The 18,724-nt window shown below is 41.7% G+C and overlaps 2 protein-coding genes and 1 long non-coding RNA gene across 7 annotated transcripts in view; 1 reads left to right on the plus strand and 2 right to left on the minus strand.

The window, feature by feature from the left end:
- Window positions 1-7,989, minus strand: part of TM9SF3 (transmembrane 9 superfamily member 3) — a 67,734-nt gene extending 59,745 nt beyond the window's left edge. Inside the window, exons 1-2 of one of the 2 annotated variants that reach the window (XM_072739658.1) lie at window positions 7,750-7,870; window positions 2,319-2,421 (exon numbers count right to left, since the gene is read on the minus strand). Coding sequence is in view for 1 of the 2 variants with exons in the window: in XM_072739657.1 (XP_072595758.1) it covers window positions 7,750-7,845 (96 nt within the window). In the remaining variant the exon portion in view is untranslated. Of the gene's footprint in view, window positions 1-2,318; window positions 2,422-7,749 lie in introns of both variants that reach the window. The other variant, XM_072739657.1, reaches the window with a different exon arrangement.
- A 1,025-nt stretch (window positions 7,990-9,014) lies between these two features.
- Window positions 9,015-18,011, plus strand: LOC140595702 (uncharacterized). The gene is made up of 3 exons (XR_011997522.1): window positions 9,015-9,102; window positions 11,804-11,960; window positions 17,744-18,011. It is a non-coding gene; the product is annotated as an uncharacterized lncRNA (long non-coding RNA).
- The window catches only part of PIK3AP1 (phosphoinositide-3-kinase adaptor protein 1), a 116,109-nt gene continuing 111,264 nt past the window's right edge, over window positions 13,880-18,724 (minus strand). For all 4 annotated transcript variants that reach the window (XM_072739654.1, XM_072739653.1, XM_072739656.1 and 1 more), the window contains one exon: window positions 13,880-15,893. In XM_072739654.1, coding sequence (XP_072595755.1) covers window positions 15,836-15,893 — 58 coding nt within the window. In that variant the 3' untranslated portion in view covers window positions 13,880-15,835. The remainder of the gene's footprint in view (window positions 15,894-18,724) is intronic.

Consider the following 18,724-nt stretch of genomic DNA (forward strand, 5'->3'; position numbering starts at 1 on the left):
TACGTTAGAGAAAATGTTAAGAAAATGTTAAGGAAAATACATTTTATCATACTGTACTGTACTTATGGGGGAAAAAATTCTGCATGTAAGTGGACCTATGCAGTTCAAACTCATGTTGTTCAAGGGTCAATGCACAGATAATTAAAATGCTGTCTTTTCCCTTAAGAAGTTCACAATCCATAATGGAGCCAGGCAAGTAAATGATTAATGATGAAAAAATAAGTGTTAAAATTAAGGTAATAAAGGGCTACTGTAGCAACAGTAAAGCAACGATTAGTTCTGCCTTGGCAGAGAAGAGTCAGAATGAATAACAATATAGGAAATCATAAGCTGTTTCAAGTGCATTCAGAAAAACAGCTGATAATCTTCATGTATGAAGGAATTAATCAAAGGTCTGAATATATCTATACATCTCTATTCAGCTGACAGAAAGCTATATATGCCACCACTCTTCCATTCAATGTTCATGGTCACATAGCACTAATTAATCAAGGTACCCCTTTCTGCTAAATATACAGAGATGGATATACCATAAGAACTCTCAAAGCAGTGAGCTAAACCAATTAAGTATCAACTGACGAACGTTGGTATTAGAAATGAAACCTGCCTGTTAGGCAGAAAACTCCCTGTACACAAAAAGTCATTAATAAATATGATGGGAAAACACCGGAAAATGCTGACATGTAAAGTTCATTAGGAACTTACTAAAAAAGAAAAAGCTTGAGGTATGTGTACTGACTAATATGTGCACTGATTGCAATAGTAGCCTTTGAGAGAAAAAAGGGGAGGTAACAAAATACATGCACTTAAGATGAGAATGCTGACCAAGAGGATCTATCAATGAGGACCTTGTCATTAATCGTGCTAAGTCTGCAGCAATGTTTAAATGTTACTTGTAAAAATAAGCACAAAAACACTTTCTATAAATTCCAATACTCATAATTACTTTAAAAATAGACAAAAACTTGAACATAAATACTTGTTAAAATAGGGCATTCATTTATTTCATACAAACAAACAAGGCTAAAATAACCGAAGGGTCACAGTTTACATTAAACTACACATTCTGAAGTCACTTATTTTAACCATTCATGAAACCTGAACAGAGCAATCGGTTTGTGATGATACGATGGAAAGTGCAGTCACAAAACCTACACCATTCTGTAGCCCCAGAGTCCTGGAAAGAGGACTGAAATAATAATCAGAAATATGCATATGTAATATACACACACCTTCATACATATAACTACACATACACATATGGAGGGTGTAATTAGGGTGAATATTAAGGTAAAAATGCTTCTTTTACATCACTCCCTTATGCAAACCATGGTCAATATAATGAACCTAAAATGTTACTTTTCATTGCAGTTCTTGATTATCCCTTAGAGTAAGTGCTCCCAAGAGTTCTTTTTCAAGAGAGAAAATGTGTCTTAAAAATGTCTTGAAATTGGGGATCCCTGGGTGGCTCAGCGGTTTGGTGTCTGCCTTTGGCCCAGGGCGCGATCCTGGAGTCCCGGGATCGAGTCCTGTGTCAGGCTCCCGGCATGGGCCTGCTTCTCCCTCCTCCTGTGCCTCTGCTCTCTCTCTCTCTCTCTCTCTCTCTCATAAATAAATAAATCTTAAAAAAAAAAAATGTCTTGAAATTAGGGCAGCCTTGGTGGCCCAGCGGTTTAGCACCACCTTCCGCCCAGGGCATAATCCTAGAGACCCAGGATAGAGTCCCACGTCAGGCTCCCAGCATGGAGCCTGCTTCTCCCTCTGCCTGTGTCTCTGCCTCTCTCTCTCTCTCTCTCTCTGTGTCCCTCGTGAATAAATAAAATATTAAAAAAAAAAGTTTTGAAATTAGAAAATATCAAAAGAAAGACTTCACACAACTTTTTAAAGAGAAAAAAACCTTTCCTTTCCCTAAAGCTGTAGAGAAAGTCTCTGACCTCCACCAGTCTGCTGGAAGAGGGCAACAGGTAAGGCTCCTCTCTCTACCTATGGCTAAAAAGCTATACATCACGTTCAAAACATTCCATGAAGTCCTAGCAAGCTCTTTTTAAATCATTTCCTTGGAGGGACAGCTGGGTGACTCAGTGGTTGAGCGTCTGGTCTTTGGCTCAGGGCGTGGTCCCGGGGTCCTGGGATCAAGTCCCGTATCAGGCTCCCTGCATGGAGCAGGGTTCTCCCTCTGCCTAAGTTTCTGCTTCTGTGTGTCTCTCATAAATATATAAATAAATTAAAACTTTATAAAATAAATAAATAAACCCTTTCCTTGGAAAAACTCTTGAGTTGGCCAATGACACTGAGAAAGATGAAGTTTTATAACCTACCTGTAGAGTATAACCAGAAGAAGGGGAGGAAAAAAGTAAAGGAAGCACATCAGTGGATCAGGGGATCCCTGAGCATGGCTGTAGCTCCTTCCATGAAGTCTTTCTGCAAAGTAGCCAAATGAAAGGAGGTAAAGACCTCACCATTCTACTCATTTTCCAGTTCTCAGAAGAGTTTCACTGTTACCCTGAATTTCTGGGCTGTCCACTCCAGTCAAAATGGCCTTATAGTACCTTCCCTTCCTTTCCTTTAGCACCTTGTTTCTCATACCATCCCTCAAATCTATAATGCCCTCCTCACCACTTAGCTAATCCTTTAAAGCTACTCAAATCCTCCTTTCTCAAACCCTCCAGTCCTCAGGCAAAACCATAACAGACCAATCCCTAACATGATCTCACCATCTTTTCCAACAGCATTATTAGCTAACAATAAGCACACACTACGTGCTAGGCATAGTTCTATGGACTTTGCATGAATATTTAATCCTTTCAAATTTTTATTAGATAGGTCTTATTATTTCCCCATTTTACACATTAAAATAAACAAACTAAAGAACAGAGATGTTAAATAACTTGTCCAAGATCATACAACTAATTAGTATCAAGCTTACAAACTCAGGACTAAACTTTTGCTAATGGCTAGTTGGCTTCATTAAAGAGCAAAAATTAAATGAAGAAAATATGGAAAAAGGACAGTTGTACAAAGCAACTGACAACAGTACTGGATACTGAACAACTTTTCCATTTGAACCTTTAATCTACCCTAAAGAAAAATCCTTCCTAAGAAGCTGCTTGTGTTCTAATTTCTAAAAGCATGACCTTTATTCTCAGGATGTCACCAATGTTAGGCCTCTCTTACTTAAATACTGTTTATATGCTGAGAAAAGGGAGACACAGAAATTTCCCTCCTTGATAGAGATCATGAATTGCTTTTTCTCAGGAAGAATACTTTAGGACTGTTGTACTCATGTAAAATCTGAATAAAGAAATGAGAATTTATATTCACAGGCAAAGGACTAAGGGCTCAGAATAAGCATCCAAATGCTACCACCTTCATGTGATGAGGTAAAAGACACATGTTTGTTTTAAAATACATATCTGAGAGAGTAAAATCTAGTCCTGAAAGTGTTTCAGAAATCATCATTTCAATCTTTTATTTAAAACAACATAATTTTAATACAAATTACAAAATATAGAAGTATATTTTTGGATAGTCTATTGAGATAGCCATGCTCTCTTTCCCCCTCTCTCCCTCTCTCAAAATAGCCTTGTACCTAAATAAACTTTTAGTCTACCATAGAGTACAGCTGAAAATAGGACAACGAATTATAGCATTTCCTAAAACTGATCTATATTAAAGTACTCACAAATTCACCTGTAGTAAAGAGTTTATTCTCTTTATAAATCTTCAAGTAAGTTTTAAGAGTTCCTATACTCCCAACAGAGACAAAGACAAAAGCTGCTATTTGCCAAAGGAAAGCAAACAAACTATTCCTGAAATCACTCAATGGTATAACTGTCTATAGTAGAGACTGAGTGCAGGCTACTCCAGGCACAGATCAGGTCCTTCTGACATTACCTAGCAGAGGTACAATGAGCCACAAAGAAATGGGATTTAGCCTAATTAGGGCCCTAAATCACAATAGGCATCCCAAAGACTCTGTATCTTAAGTGAACAATGGTCTGGATTTGTTTACTGTGCTTTAAGCATTAGGGTTTCACACTTCTAACACTGCATATTCTTGTCCCTAGTAGCTCCCTAATTACTCAAATCACTCAACAAGCACTGATTAAATACCACTGTGCTAAGCACCTAACGTAGGCATGTAAGAGACAAAAAAAAAATTGACTTTGTGATCCTGAGGAAACAGAACCCATAAAACTTCAAGGCTACAGTACAAACCATAAAATGCATTAAGATTCTGGTGCCCTTCATTATTGGTTTTTGGTGCTGACATCTTTACATAGTATTACTATGGAAATTATACCTACAAGACAGTAGGGGAAAAAAAGGACTTGAGAGTCACTAGTCCTCTTCAGGCTATTAGGAAAATGAATGTGTTGGATTAAATGATCTCAAGTCTTCCCAGTTCTAAAATTCTGATTCTCAATTTGAAATCTTTCTAACAGTCCTTTGGAATATTGGGAGACATGGCAATCTAACTATAGATGTTTGCAAGTTCTCTGAGTTTCAGAAAACCAAATAAGCATAAACCACACCTTCACTCACCCTAAAAAAGTCCTTTTTATGACCCTTAATCACATATTAAGGTCTTGTCTTTTCATGAAAGTGTTCATTATTTTTTTATTCCAAATGGCATATCCTGCAATCTATGTATGATTTAACTTTAGAAAAGCGGAAGGATACATCTTTATATATGCTAGATGTGTATATATTCCAGAAGTCAACAGCATGTTTCCTTCTCATTATCCTTATGAAAATATTAAAAGTTCTGCATAAATAAGTGCATACAAAATACCATGTCAAATGGTCAGCTGAATCCTAATTCAGTAGGTAAAATAAGAGAAATAAGGGGCTTTGTGAAACTAGATGAACTAGTTATCCCTTTTTAAGACCAGGTACACAATTTGTGGGACCCAGTGCAAAATAAAAATGCAGGTCTCCTTGTTCAAATTTTATTAAGGGGTGCCTGGTGGTTCAGTCAGTGGAGTATGCGACTTGATCTCAGGGTCCTAAGACTGAGCCTCACAATGGATGTAGAGATTACTTTAAAGTATATATATATATATATATATATATATATATATATATATATTGAAAATTTCTAGCTGGTGACAGCAGAGCAACAAAGCAAGCATAGTATCCACATGCCTGCTCATATTATGTGACTGCACAGGTCCCTAGTAGTCACCTTAAAAGTGTGACTGCACTATTAAGTGGGCCCTATCCGTCTTTACTGCTAACCCAAACATCTCTGTAGCAACCCATTATGGAGTTAAGGCTTCCCCCAAAATTTCTTTAAGCACTTAAAAATAGTATCAATACAAAATACTATTAATAATATCAATACAAAATAATATCAATACAATTTAATACCAAGTATTTTACTGTCCTATTTTTAGGATAAAGGGCTGCATTAATTCAGACTGAGCTCAAATCCCACCTGCATTCCCACTGGCCATGTGGCCTTAGACAAATAACCCCTCTAGCGTTGGTTTCCTCATCTATAAAAAGGGTATAATATTATTTCCCTCACAAGGTTATTTACATCTAAAACAAGAGTTAATATATATGTAAAGTTTTTGAACAGTGTCTAGCACAGGCGGCCAACAAAAATCCTATTAGTTATTATTTCTAGCTGGAAACTGCCTTCACAGAAAGTAAATCTAAAGGGCAAACTAACTTCTGAAAATTGCTCTTTAATTAATAATTCAATCCCACAAGTTTTTATTGCACACCTACTCAACAACCTTTCCTTGGCAATTTTTCTCCTTCTTCAGTCTCATTCTCTCTTCACTAGCTACTTCTGCCCTCTTGATGGGAAAAAAATTCACTTGACGATAACTTTTTCAATACCTTTATCTGGCTAAGGTGAATGCCCAGTTTTCAAGAAATATTTTCAAGAAACTTGGGAAAAGTAAAAATTCTGACTAATAGCCAAAAAAAAGACATTTACTTAAATTTTATACTTATAGCTTAATGTTATTCTTCCTAGAACTTTTTTTGCTTTTTAGATAATGTATATTAATAACAGGTAACCATGTGAGACCAGTTCAGGAATAAAGTGAAGTGGATTCTAAATCTCTGTGCCCAGCAATTATCTTACACATACTATACGCTCTCAAAAAGCTTTTCTCGTGTATTTTAAATTCAATTACTGGTATAAAAACCTGAAACGTTCCCAGCAATAAAATTGCAGTGAAATCTATATTTACATTATAAATCTATAAATTAAACTCAGGCCTTTTTATATACCTCCAATTTGTGAAATAGTAATTAATAGTTTTCCCTATTCGTAGCAGTTTATATAAAGCACAAGATCAAAAAGGAGAACACTAATCTTAAATTTGTATGCCTGTATAGTGGGAGTTTTAGGTAAGAGAAAGTTGTGATGAGCTTTATTTGGTAACTTTCCTGAAGTGTTCAAAAAACTGCAAAAAATACTAGTGACAATACAATTGACTAAAGGGATTGAACAGTTCTTACACTCTGAGATTCTACCTGACAGAGAAAACAATACGAAACCTTTTTTTAATTAAACCGTTTCCACTGTGAACAAAATCATCTTAAGGTGAAGTCACAGATACAGCATAAAAACACATCACTGATTTCAGATTCGTGTCTCAAAAAGAAGTTTCTGGCTGTGACCAAAGGTAAAATAGTCAAAAGCTTAGAGCGTTCATTAGCTAAACTAAAAGCCCAGCCAACCCAAGGAACTAGAGAAAAGAGGTCTGATTAGCTACAAATTAAATCTAAAGTAGGGTCCACTGAGTAAATGAGGATGATCACTTCACTTCCTCACTTATCAGGAATGACACAAGACTCCCCCGAATTTTTCAGATCTAGTACATACACCATCTCTCACGCAAAATCATGTGGTTAATGAGTTACAGTATTAACACACACACACACACACACACACACACACACACACACACACACAACTACTCGATAAGCAACATCTCAATTTACAAGACTTCCCTGCCTGGCTCACTCACACCCACCACTCCGAAAACCGTGAGTTACAGCCCCAAGTGAAAGTCACCTGAAGAGTCGTTAACATCCACACTTTGATGTGAAAATGCCAATTAAACAAGCAGCCAATCTATTTTAAGCCAAACGCAAAATGAACTGTCCCTGGCCTACAGGAAGACTGGGAAGCTCGGGGCCCCTGCGGCCAGAAGGGCCGGGAGACCCGGGATGGGAGCCTCACTCGGGGCTCCAGAGGGTGTGCACGGAGTTACAAGGCAGGCCCAGGGCCGAGTGCGTGCGTGGACACGTGTAACCCGCTCTTCACCCCAAGTCCGTCAGTGCCGCTCCCACGCCAGGGTTTTGATCCGGTTTGGGCAGGAGGAAAAATAAAGGCCGGTGAGGACCCAGAAGTGGCGGATATTTCCTGGTCAGTGTGCGACGGGTAATCGTGGTGCATCCATCTTCCGCTGTGGCGTAGCCCCCGCTCCCTTCCCCGGGGCCAGCCCCTCGCCCCGCTCCCCCTCGGGCCGCCTCGCCCCCGGAGCGTGGCGCCATTTCGGCGCGGGTCGGGCCGGGAGGCCCAGGCGCTCGGGAGCGGAGTCCGGCCCGGGCAGCGCACACAGACGCCTCCTCCCAGCTCCCGGGGTTCCTGCTCCGCCAGGCCCAACCGGAAGGCGCTCTCGGCGGCCGCGGGGACCCTGCAGGCCGCGCCGAGCCGCACCGGGCGGCGGGCCGGGCTGCGGGCCGGGGGCTGCCGCGCCGGCCGGGGGCGCCTCTCACCGTGTGCTCGTGCTCGTCCGCCCGGGCCCGGGGCAGCACCAGCAGCAACAGCGCGGCGGCCGCCGCCACGCCGGGAGCGCCCGGCAGCGGCCTCATCCTCCGCGCTCCCACCGGCCCGGCGCCGGCCCACCGCCTCCGCCTCCGCCTCCGCCGCCTCCGCCGCCGCCGCGGCCGATTCGCATCCACGGGGCGCGGACAGACGCACGGGGCCCGGGCCCAGCCGCTGGCTCGTCCGCGCCGCCGCCGTCACCGCCCGCTCCCAAGCCTCCCCCGCCCCCCGGCGCCTCAGCCTCTTCCTCTGACTCAGCCACGTCATCCGGCCACCCCGGCACACGCCGGAAGTGCCTCGCGACGCCGGGCCGCAACCGCCGCCGGCGCCCCGCCCGGGAGGGCGCCCCGCGGCCGCCCAGGGCCCCGCTGCGGCCGCCCCGCGCGCCGCCGGCCCGGCCGCCCTGCCCGCCCGCCCGGCCGCCCTGCCCGCTGGGGCCTTCGGGCCAGCCCACCCCGGGCCTCGGGAGCGGCGGCCGTGCGCGCCCGCGGCCTCGGCCTGGAGCCCCCGCGGGGGCCTGAGCCGGCTCTGCGGGCCGCGGCCCGGGGCCGCCAGCTGTGTGACCTTGGCCAAAACGTTTACGTTTTCCTGGCCTCGCTTTCCCCAGCTGTGAAGGCGGTGTGACCTGCGGCTTCGGGGCCTAAGGGATCGGGTCCCATATCCCTCTGCAGGCTCTGGCCTACCGCCGTGGCTGAATCACGCGCTCCTCTCGCTCCTCTCATCGTCACGGGAGATGCCGGATCCCTGCAGAGGTGGATGAGCGTCGCAGTCACTTCACTCCTTATCGGGCCCCTACTGCTCCGTCTTGCTGAAGTTCTCATCCGTGTATCTCTCCGTTCGCTTGCATTGTTGGCGTCCTGTGCGCAGACACCAACACCTCCTGGCATCAGCTCCTGTCCCAAGCAGAGATCCTGTGACTGCCATTATTTCCTGTGCCTCGAGCAGTGCCAGGCCCATAGTAGGACCTTGAAAAAATGCTTGTCGTGTCAATACGGCACCACCATCTACACAGTCCTGCAAGCCAAAAAGTTGGACCTTCTGGTTGAACGGTCGGCTTCAACAGTCTGCAATCAACAAGTGGTAGCATTTGGTCTCCTAGAAATGTCTCAGATTTTTATTTTTCCTCTCCTCTGCCAATAACAGCCAATCGCCGTCCCACTGCATACTGCAACAGTCTTGACAGGATCCCTGTCACCAATCTTCCCTCCCAACAGATGCCAGAGTGATCTTTCTTGAAGGAAACCTGATTATATCACCTTCTGGCTTAAAACACTCCCTAAGGGGTGGCTGGGTGGTTCAGTTGGGTAAGCATCCTACTGTTCATTTCAGCCGAGGTCATGATCTCAAGGTGGTAGGATCAAATCTGCCTCTAGCTCCTCACCGGGGTGAGAGTACAGCTGGAGATTCTCTCCCCCTCCCCCTGCTGGTGCTCTCTCTCTCTCTAAAATAAATAAATCTTTAAAAAATATTTTTTTTTAATGCTCCTTGAATTTTGTTTAAATAAATCATGGAATCAGAGCTAAGATTTTCATCTGACAAGCACTATTCTGAGCCCTTTACATCTGACTCATTTAATGCTCACAAAAACCTTATGCAACAGGTCCTATCCGTATGTTCATTTTACAGGTATGATAACTGAAGCACAGAGAGGTTAAGTGGCTTGCTAAAAGAACAGTCCCAAGCAGTCTGGTTCCAAAATCAATGTTTCTTACTACTGATGGACCTCCATCTGTACAACCATTTTTAAAAATGAAATAGACCTGCATATACTGGCATGCAATGATATTAAGAAACTTACACTTTTTAAAAAAAGATATATTGATTTGAGAGTGAGAGTGCGCACACACAAGCAGGAGGGCCAGAGGGAGAGAGAATCTGAAGCAGATTCTGTGCTAAGCATGGAGCCCAGTGTGGGGCAGGATCTCAGGACCTTCACATCAGGACCTGATCCAAAACCAAGAGTCAGACACTGAACTGTCCACTGGCACATCCCAAGAGATACTTTTAAATGAAAAAAAGTTGACAAAAATAGAATATAGTCCCATTTTATTTTTTAAAAGATTTTTATTTTGAGAGCAAGTGAGCATGAGTGGGGGGAGGGGCGGAGGGAGAGAATCTGAAGCAAACTCTGTGCTGAGCATGCAGCCAGATGCAGAACTTGATCTCAAGACCCCGAGACATGACCTGAGCTGAAATCAAAAGTCAGATGCTTAACTGACTGGGCCACCAGGTGCCTGGAATATAATCCCATTTTAAATATCATTTTAGTCTGCCCATAGAAAACAATCTGAAAAATTATGATGCAAACCATTAACACCAAGTAAATTTCTTCTTTGTACATGCCTGTAAGTATTTGGATATATTTGAATGACCATGTGCTACTTATGTAACCAGGGGGGAAAGTTTCTTGCTGAAGGACAGCCCAATCAGACTCTGACTTTACCTCTCACCAATCTCTATGTCCTGGCTTCATCATCACTATATTTCCCAAATATACCATGTTTTTTTTATACTTGTGTGCCTTTGCCTAGAATGCAAGAAAGTGGATGACCATTAGATACTCTCCTTCCAGGCCTAATTGAATTATCACCTCTTCAGTGAAACCTTGCATGACCCCCTCAGGAAGCTGAGTATCCCTTCTTTGGGATTTCAAAAGCATTCAGTATGTTATGTCACAGTTACCACCCTTCACCTCCTCTTCTATACTATACTCTGACCTTTTATGATGGCAAGGACTATCATTTTTTCATCTTTGTATCTGTCCCAGCTGCTGGAATAGCGTCCATCACATCATAGACAAACTATTTGCTGAATGAACAAAGGAAGACATTAATAAGTGGAAAGTCAAACTGCATAGGATTTACACAATACTTTTTAGCCAGTCTAAGAGACATCACAAGGCAGTACATGATTAATTGCTGAATGAATTGTACACCAGTAATTGCTACAGAAATCAGGAGGTGTCTTATACATCTTTGTATATCCCCTAGAGCACCTAGCAAAGTGACTTGCTCAGAGAGAAAGCTCAGTAAATGCTCCATGAATGAATAATCACTGCTTTTGAATCAAGTGATGATGTGCAATTGAAGAACAAGCAGTGCAAGTGCTGAATTAAGATGGATGAGTAGTTTCTCGCTTAAATATCCATCACCAGCCTCCACAGATTTGAAGCAGCAAGCATTTGCTAGGTGTTGTGGGGAGCACTGGGATGGCAATTACTCAAAGGTGTGGAGGACACAAGAAAATTTTAAAGCATCCATTTGGGGAGCATAGACTCAAAACCGGGAAATTACACACAAGACAGAGAACAGGCAGGACAATGTACAAAAAAAAGAACTGCACAAAATGGGAACAACTGTGCAAATTCAAGAGGCAATAAGAGCAATGGGCTTGTAGAAAAGAGGAACCCCTATTTTGGTGGAGTATTTGGAAAATTTTAATGGTGGGAAGAGCATATAGGGTCATTAACTATTTATCAAGCTCTACTATGTGCCAGGAATTCCAATAGGTACTAGGAAATGATGATGCTAAATGGCTTTAGGTGATAAAAGTCTGGTAACAGTAGGTTTGGAAAGAAGGAATAGGGATGAAATAACTGGCTAGAGGAAAATGAGTGTGGCTTCAAATATCTTTGGAAACTGATAACTTTACACTAAAAAGTAGAACTCAGGAGGACCAAAATCAGGGCTGTTCTGCCAGACGAAGGAGTGAAAAACGTTGATATATGTCATTTCACCAGTTTCTTCATCTAGATTAATGACTTCATTCCCTGACATCAAAAGGGATGAGAGAAAACATTCTAGTGAAAGGAAACACATCTCCCCTCCAATGGCTATACAGCCTTTTTTTATGGTAGTTCTAATAAGACTCAATTGGTTACAGGGCTTATGACCAGTAAATGATCCAGAAACCCACAATTTCATTTTTTTTTTTATTCTTGACAAACATGATCTTCAAAAATCTTGGTCTGTAAGTAACAACGTATCTTTTGATTTCCAATCTCAGGTACTGTTGGAGAAGGTAACTGAGAGAACATGACCATCAGTTGACCTTCGAGCTGGACTCTGGCAATTGGAGGATCCTCACCCACTTCCCTGTCTTTGGAATATATACTCTGCTCACCATTTCCAAACTGGGAGCTGTTCCAAGAACATAGCCCTGAGTGAGTAAGGTGTTGTTGAGACCATCTGGATGGTATAACTGAACCCAGTTGAGGCCTCTATTCTATATGAACTTTTAAGACTCTGGTAGGCAGGTGAGATCTACTTGCCTTATGGTCACCCAAGACAGGCCTGGTATCAAGGCTAGTTTCAGATCACATTTTCTTTGAAATTCTATTTCTTCTTTCTACTTTATTATTTTTTTTTTTATTTTAAAAAAAATTTTTTTTTAATTTTATTTATTTATGATAGGCACACAGTGAGAGAGAGAGAAGCAGAGACACAGGCAGAGGGAGAAGCAGGCTCCATGCACCGGGAGCCCGACATGGGATTCGATCCTGGGTCTCCAGGATCGCGCCCCGGGCCAAAGGCAGGCGCCAAACCGCTGCGCCACCCAGGGATCCCTTCTTTCTACTTTATTATGTTTGTCTTTCTGGTTATTTACCTCTGGGATTGGGTAGTCCTTCTATTGCTTTTTTTTCTTTTTCTTTTTTTTTTTTAGATTTTATGATTTCATGAGGACACATACACAGAGAGAGAGAGAGAGAGAGAGAGAGAGAGAGAAGCAGAGACACAGGCAGAGGGAGAAGCAGGCTCCATTCAGGAAGCCCGATGTGGGACTCGATCCCGGGCCTCCAGGATCACACCCTGGACTGAAAGCAGTGCCAAACCGCTGAGCCACCCGGGCTGCCCCAGTCCTTCTATTGCTTTTTATCACTTTGCACCTATCTTTTCTGTTCTAGCTGAAATGTTCTAGACACAGAAAAACTTTATAATTGTTCTAAGCTCTTTCTTTAGGAAGCAGTCATTTAAAACAGTTGATTCTCAGACTGATATAAGTCTGTTATTAATGCTTCCTCAGCTGGCCAGCTGCAAAACCACACACTATTCTTTGAAAGAAGAGCACATTTTATTACTTTATTTAAGGTAAAACCATTTTATTTCCTGGTGCATGTGGGAGAGGTATCTAAAAATCCCCACTACTGAAGTGACAGAGGACAGGCTAGAACCTCCCTTTTTTTTAGTAACAAAGCAAGAAAAATGGAGGGGAGAATAGGAACTTAGCTTGACTTGTAAAACTACTCACTGGAGTAATTTACATACTATCACTTTGTCTAATTATGGCAAAGGATTAGGGATTATTCACATCATTAAATATGTCAAGTTAAATTATTTGATTGCAACACCAACCTCTTGCTCATAATCTCTCAGTCTTCATGCTTTGTTGCTTATATTGTTGGATTATCTGCTCACAAGTCTTAATATAAGATGAAGGTAGAATGCTGGTTTAGGAATTAGAGGACAATGTGCCTCATACAGTTAGAAGTAAAGGCAAGGGCCATGAATATGATTAAAAGCTTCACTTTCTATTAAATCAGCTCATTGGGACACCTGGGTGGCTCAGAGGTTGAGCATCTGCCTTTGGCTCAGGGCTTGATCCTAGAGTCCTGGGATCAAATCCCACATCGGGCTCCCTGCATGGAGCCTGTTTCTCCCTCTGCCTGTGTCTCTGCCTCTCTCTGTGTCTCTAATGAATAAATAAAATCTTTAAGAAAAAAAAAAAAAAAACCAGCTCGTTAAATCTTGGGGAAAGATGGTGGCAGCTGAATTGTCTCCCAAAGCATCATACAGAGAAATTTTTTGAGTTTCTTTGGATACCTACTTACAATTTAGTCTCTGATCTTCATTGTATTGAAATCTATGGTTTTGTTACATAATAATGTTCCTAAAAATGTGTACAGAAGTTGAGTATGTGGAAGTTGAATTTATGTTATAATGGGTTGTTCTGTTTCTAGAAAATGAGGAATTTCACTTCATCATTAGAGACATTCTTAGACAACATGGAGCAGTTTGGATGTGCAATGAACTGACCATTTCCATCCACCCATGTCTCAAGTGTGTCACATTTATCAGACTCAAGTTTCTAAACAACACTTTTAATTTTATATTTTCCACTTACTTTCACAGAAGAATAAAAATGTAATAAAATATTCCAATATTGCACAAACAGTGATGTGCACACAAAGATGCTAACATCATTAGCTGGCAGTAGGTTTTGCCATGTTATTCATCTAAATGCTTATTAATTAGAGAATGTACAAAAATCTAAACTTGACATCTAAGAGGGAGCTTAGAGATACTGAATATTTTTTAAAAAGGGTAGCTTTTATCAAAATCAAATGTGCTTAAGAGATCATGTATAAATAAGAGGAAGGACAATCATACCAACATTATAATTTCTTGTTCTCTATCCCACATTACCCTCTTTTTCCCAAATAAGTGACAAGGAGAGTAAAGGAACCACTGTAGAATGGCTACTGTGTGCCAAGCATTGTGGTAGGGAATTTGAACAAACACTCTGTTAATGGCCACAGCCAATAGTGTATTTCATGTCAGAAAAAAGACCCATGACCCAGAAGCTATTCATTTCAGTAAGAGTCCTTGTTTGCTAGACCAATGAATGAAGTTGGAAAAAAAAAACAAAAAACAAAAACAAACCAAAACAAAACAACCCTGAATCATTAGAAAAGGACACAATAAAACTATATTTAAATAGACTGTTAATAGTGTGCCTTACATATATCTGCATGGGATAGAGAATACATTTCATAAAAAATTACCAGATTTCTGATAGTTTTTAAAGGAATGTGTCTGATGCTAACTTTATGTTTAAGTATCAAATTAAGGATCTGAAAAAAAACAAAACAAAAAAAAACAAATTAAGGATCTGTGCTTTGAAGGCAGATTTCTGTGCCAGTGACTCAAAATTAATGATAGATTAGTGACATACAATAATTATGACACGTTAATGGCTCTCTCTGCACAGATATCCCAAGTCTAGCGGTAATAATAAGGAAATAGATAACTGTTTCTATTTTACATTCTTTTTTCTCTTTTGACCTCTTGGCAGAGAAAGAATCAAGGGTCCTTCTGTCTTCTTATGGCCAGAACTAGTAAGCCCTATAAAAAGGCTGCAGAACAATAAATGGGGTCACTGGTATCCCAAGCTTCTGGTTCCCAGCCATTTATAGATGTTCCTTGCCAACAATCCTGTTTTGAAAGCATACTGAAGTATAAATGCCCAAACTGAAAAAAATACTTGATAGTGCCATGCCTGGGAGATATAGAAGAAGGACATTTCTGGAAGGTTAATAATCTACATATGGCATTTCTTGAGGGAGCAATTGACTATCTAGATATTTAAAGTGTGGTGACCTGGAATTAAGAGACCCAGATTCTAGACACATATCTTCTTCTAACCAATTGTATACTCTTGGTTTTTATGGAATCTCAGATTTGTCTTCCATATAAAAGGAGTTAGGACTAATCCCTCTCTAAAGTCTTTTTCAGTTTGTCCTATGTGAACAGCCCAGGCATTTAAACACCCTCCTGAATCTATAGAAAAGTTGAAGACCCATTTAAAAATCAGGACGTATCTCCTTACCTGAATACTGTAAGTCTTAAATCATAACCACTTCTAGAAGTTAGTCTGGACTAGCAAATAAGTAAGGCCTAATATAAGTGCATTTCAGTAAAATCACTTGTAAATTACATTTCTGATCAATCTTTTCAGGCTTCTGACATGCCAAATTAGAGGTGAATATTCCAATTAAGTCAGTCTTTATGCTTTTGGCAAACAAGGATATGGATCAATATACTTGGTGATGGTGAATAAAGTCCTTAGTTTTCACTCTTCATGCCTCAAAAATATCTTCTTCAAGGAAAGCCCAAACCAGCAGGGCCACAACAGCATCAGCCATGAAAGTAGATCTTAAGGTCAGCAGTCATACTTTAAAACTCAACATGAAGACATTATTAACAGGCTGAAACTGCAAGTCTCAAAGTCCTGATGTTCAGCAAGTTTCAGGAGGTGGAATCAGCGACCTCTGGGCGGAACAGGTGGAGGAGGATGGAAGGTCTCTCTGGCTGGAGGTCTGAAATAAAAGATAAAGTAACTATTTTTAAATGAATCTAATTAACTAGTTCTTAGGCATCCAAGGTTTGTTGCGAACTTGGTAAACTATGCAAAGAACATGCTCCTTAATTAATGAAACCTTACAGACCCCTGAAAGGCACACCTGCTGGCTGTGGATCACAACCTTAGCTGCACATTAGAATTACCCATGGACCTTTAAAAAATACCAATTCCCAGGCTCTCTCCTAAACCCATTCCCTCCTAACCTCTGGAAGATAGGGTCATGCATCACAACTTTTTAACAGTGTCCCTACACAATGAGTTATATTACTATATTACCCATGTCTTCTATTTTCTGATGTTTTGATACCTGGAGTCTCACTAATCCCAGAGGGACTGCCCCTCCCAAGGCAAACTGATTCCTACAGATAGCAACTTGCTGATGAGCACACCTTTCATATGCAAACTAACCAGTCCCAGCCTATACCCCAACTACTTCCTTTATGGGTTCTCACATTTGGGCCGCTATCCATCTGCCCTAATCACTCCAGGGCCAGGTGCTAGACAACTAGGGACCTTTGCCCCGGAGTCCACTGAAATTATTCAAACTAGCCAATCCTAAATCTGCTTACCCTACCTTACTTGTACTCTCCTGCAGAAACCACAATAAAAGCTCTTATCCATGTTCCTCTAGTCTGCTGCTTTTCTCTTGAGTAACCCAGTGCTTCCCCAGTGGGACCCCATGGCATAACATGCCCCTTCCTCTTGGGATCTATGAATACAACAAACTATCATCTCAAAAGCAGTTGTCTCTTCATCTGCTGACCTTACCATACCTAAATAATAATAAAGCCTATATTTTAAAACACCAGTGATTCAAATATGCAGCCAGGCAGAAGACATACTATAGTAGGGGGTCTTTTGAGAAAAGAATTAACATTTTTTTTTAAAGATTTTATTTATTTACTCATGAGAGACACACAGAGAGAGGCAGAGACACAGGGAATGGGAGAAGCAGGCTCCCTGTGGGGAGCCTGATGTGGGACTGGATCCCAGGACTGGGATCACCACCTGAGCCAAAGGCAGACGCTCAACCAGAGCCAGCCAGGTGCTCCAAGAATTTAGAATTTCTGAACTCTGCTTCTCACAACGATTTCCTCTTGGGGTCACTAAGTGTGCTATCCCAACTCCAGATTTGCTTTCCTAGAAGCCCCCCTCCATTTTATTGGTTTTTAAACAGTCCTAAATGCGATTCTAGACAGACCTGGGTGAGTCTATTTACAGAGAAGTTCAACAATTGTGGATGGTATTTCCACATGTGTGCTGTAAAACCAATATTTGATTCTCTTGGAAGCAAGTCAATAAGTCAAGAAAGAGAGCTTTGTCAGGTGTTGAAATTGAACTGTGCTATCCTGGACTTGCATAGTTGAGGACTGAATGAATCAATGATTAAATATTTACTAAATGTCTCTTGAATGCAAGTTTTACGTAGGTCAAGGAAATGACAAAAGAGTTGAAGAAAGGGGCTGTCTCAGGAATAAGGCAGAGAAGCAGGAGTAGAAAGAAACAGCCACAATCATGCTCAGGAGGCCCTACTGTGGCTTCCAGAAGTCAGACAGTTTTGTGTCGTTGCCTCTTTATCCGGAAAAAACTAATTGACAGTCTCTTCCCACCTCTCCAACCCACCCTATGAACTATGGCTTATAGGAGAAGGCTGAAAGGACAGTTAAGTAATACTTGTTACATGAATAAGCTTAGGCTTCTTGGCTTCCTGGATTGCTTGCTCACTCTGTTCCTTCCTTCTTACCTTCCTCCTTTCCCACCCTCCCTCACCCTCAAAATGTGTCTACTCCTGGGCATGGGATACAGCAGCAAGTATGATGAACATGGATCCGTCCTCATGGTGCTAAGAAATTAATGGATAAAACAGACAATAGGAACAATCAGAAAACTGCACTGTTTTGATAAAGTTCAGAACCTATGGGAAGACATAGCAAAGGTAATCATGCACTCATCCAAAGGCCAAGTTCAACTTCTCTGAATATGTTTCTCACCTGCCAAACAGAAGTACCCACAGATACCTACATCTGCGTGTTGTGTGAGGTTTGGAGATGACAGTTGGAAACCAGACACTCCAGAAGTAAAGCTAATAATTTTCTTATTATGAATAAAGATCTGTTCTTAGATTTCTTTCCCATGTGTGCTCCATGAGCCTTATGATTTATCCTCCACCATAAAGACAGTCATGATTTCCCCTGGCCCCTCTTCCTCTCTCTGCTGCCCCATGCTGCAGCTGGGGTGGGCCTACAAGCAAACCATTTCTGTATTTTATTCTGATGAACAATCCCAACCTAGGACTGGAAGTCCTATCTCAAGGAAATGGATTTGTGATCATAGACCTATCGGAACCATGGACGTACAGAGTGTAAAAACAGAATCAAAGGGTGGTCTGTGGGGGACACCCTCTCCAGGACACTGGGAAGCTGTAGCTGGAAACTCAAGTGCCCAGAGATGCCTGAGAGCTGGCTGCTTTCTCCTCCTTGTCGAGGGGGAAGCTCTTGCTGCCAATGAGTTTGGTTCAAGAGCCCAGCAATCTCAATGTTGGTTAACGTTCTTTTAAAGCAGGACTGTTACTTAGCTGGTATGCTTTTTTATGATCATAACATTGTTGACAATATTTTTCAACTTCCCTATTAATAAATAGCTTCAGTCCCAAGTACCCTTACTCACTGACCATTCCAGCCCCTCCTAGAGACTCCACAGACCTCTTATAAGTCTGCATCTAACATGTTAACTTTGAGTGCTGCAGGAGGCCTCCAGAAGTATGTTCTGATTACACAGGACCTTGGC

The sequence above is a fragment of the Vulpes vulpes genome, chromosome 15 (genome assembly GCF_048418805.1).
Source record: "Vulpes vulpes isolate BD-2025 chromosome 15, VulVul3, whole genome shotgun sequence".
Lineage (NCBI taxonomy): Eukaryota > Metazoa > Chordata > Mammalia > Carnivora > Canidae > Vulpes > Vulpes vulpes.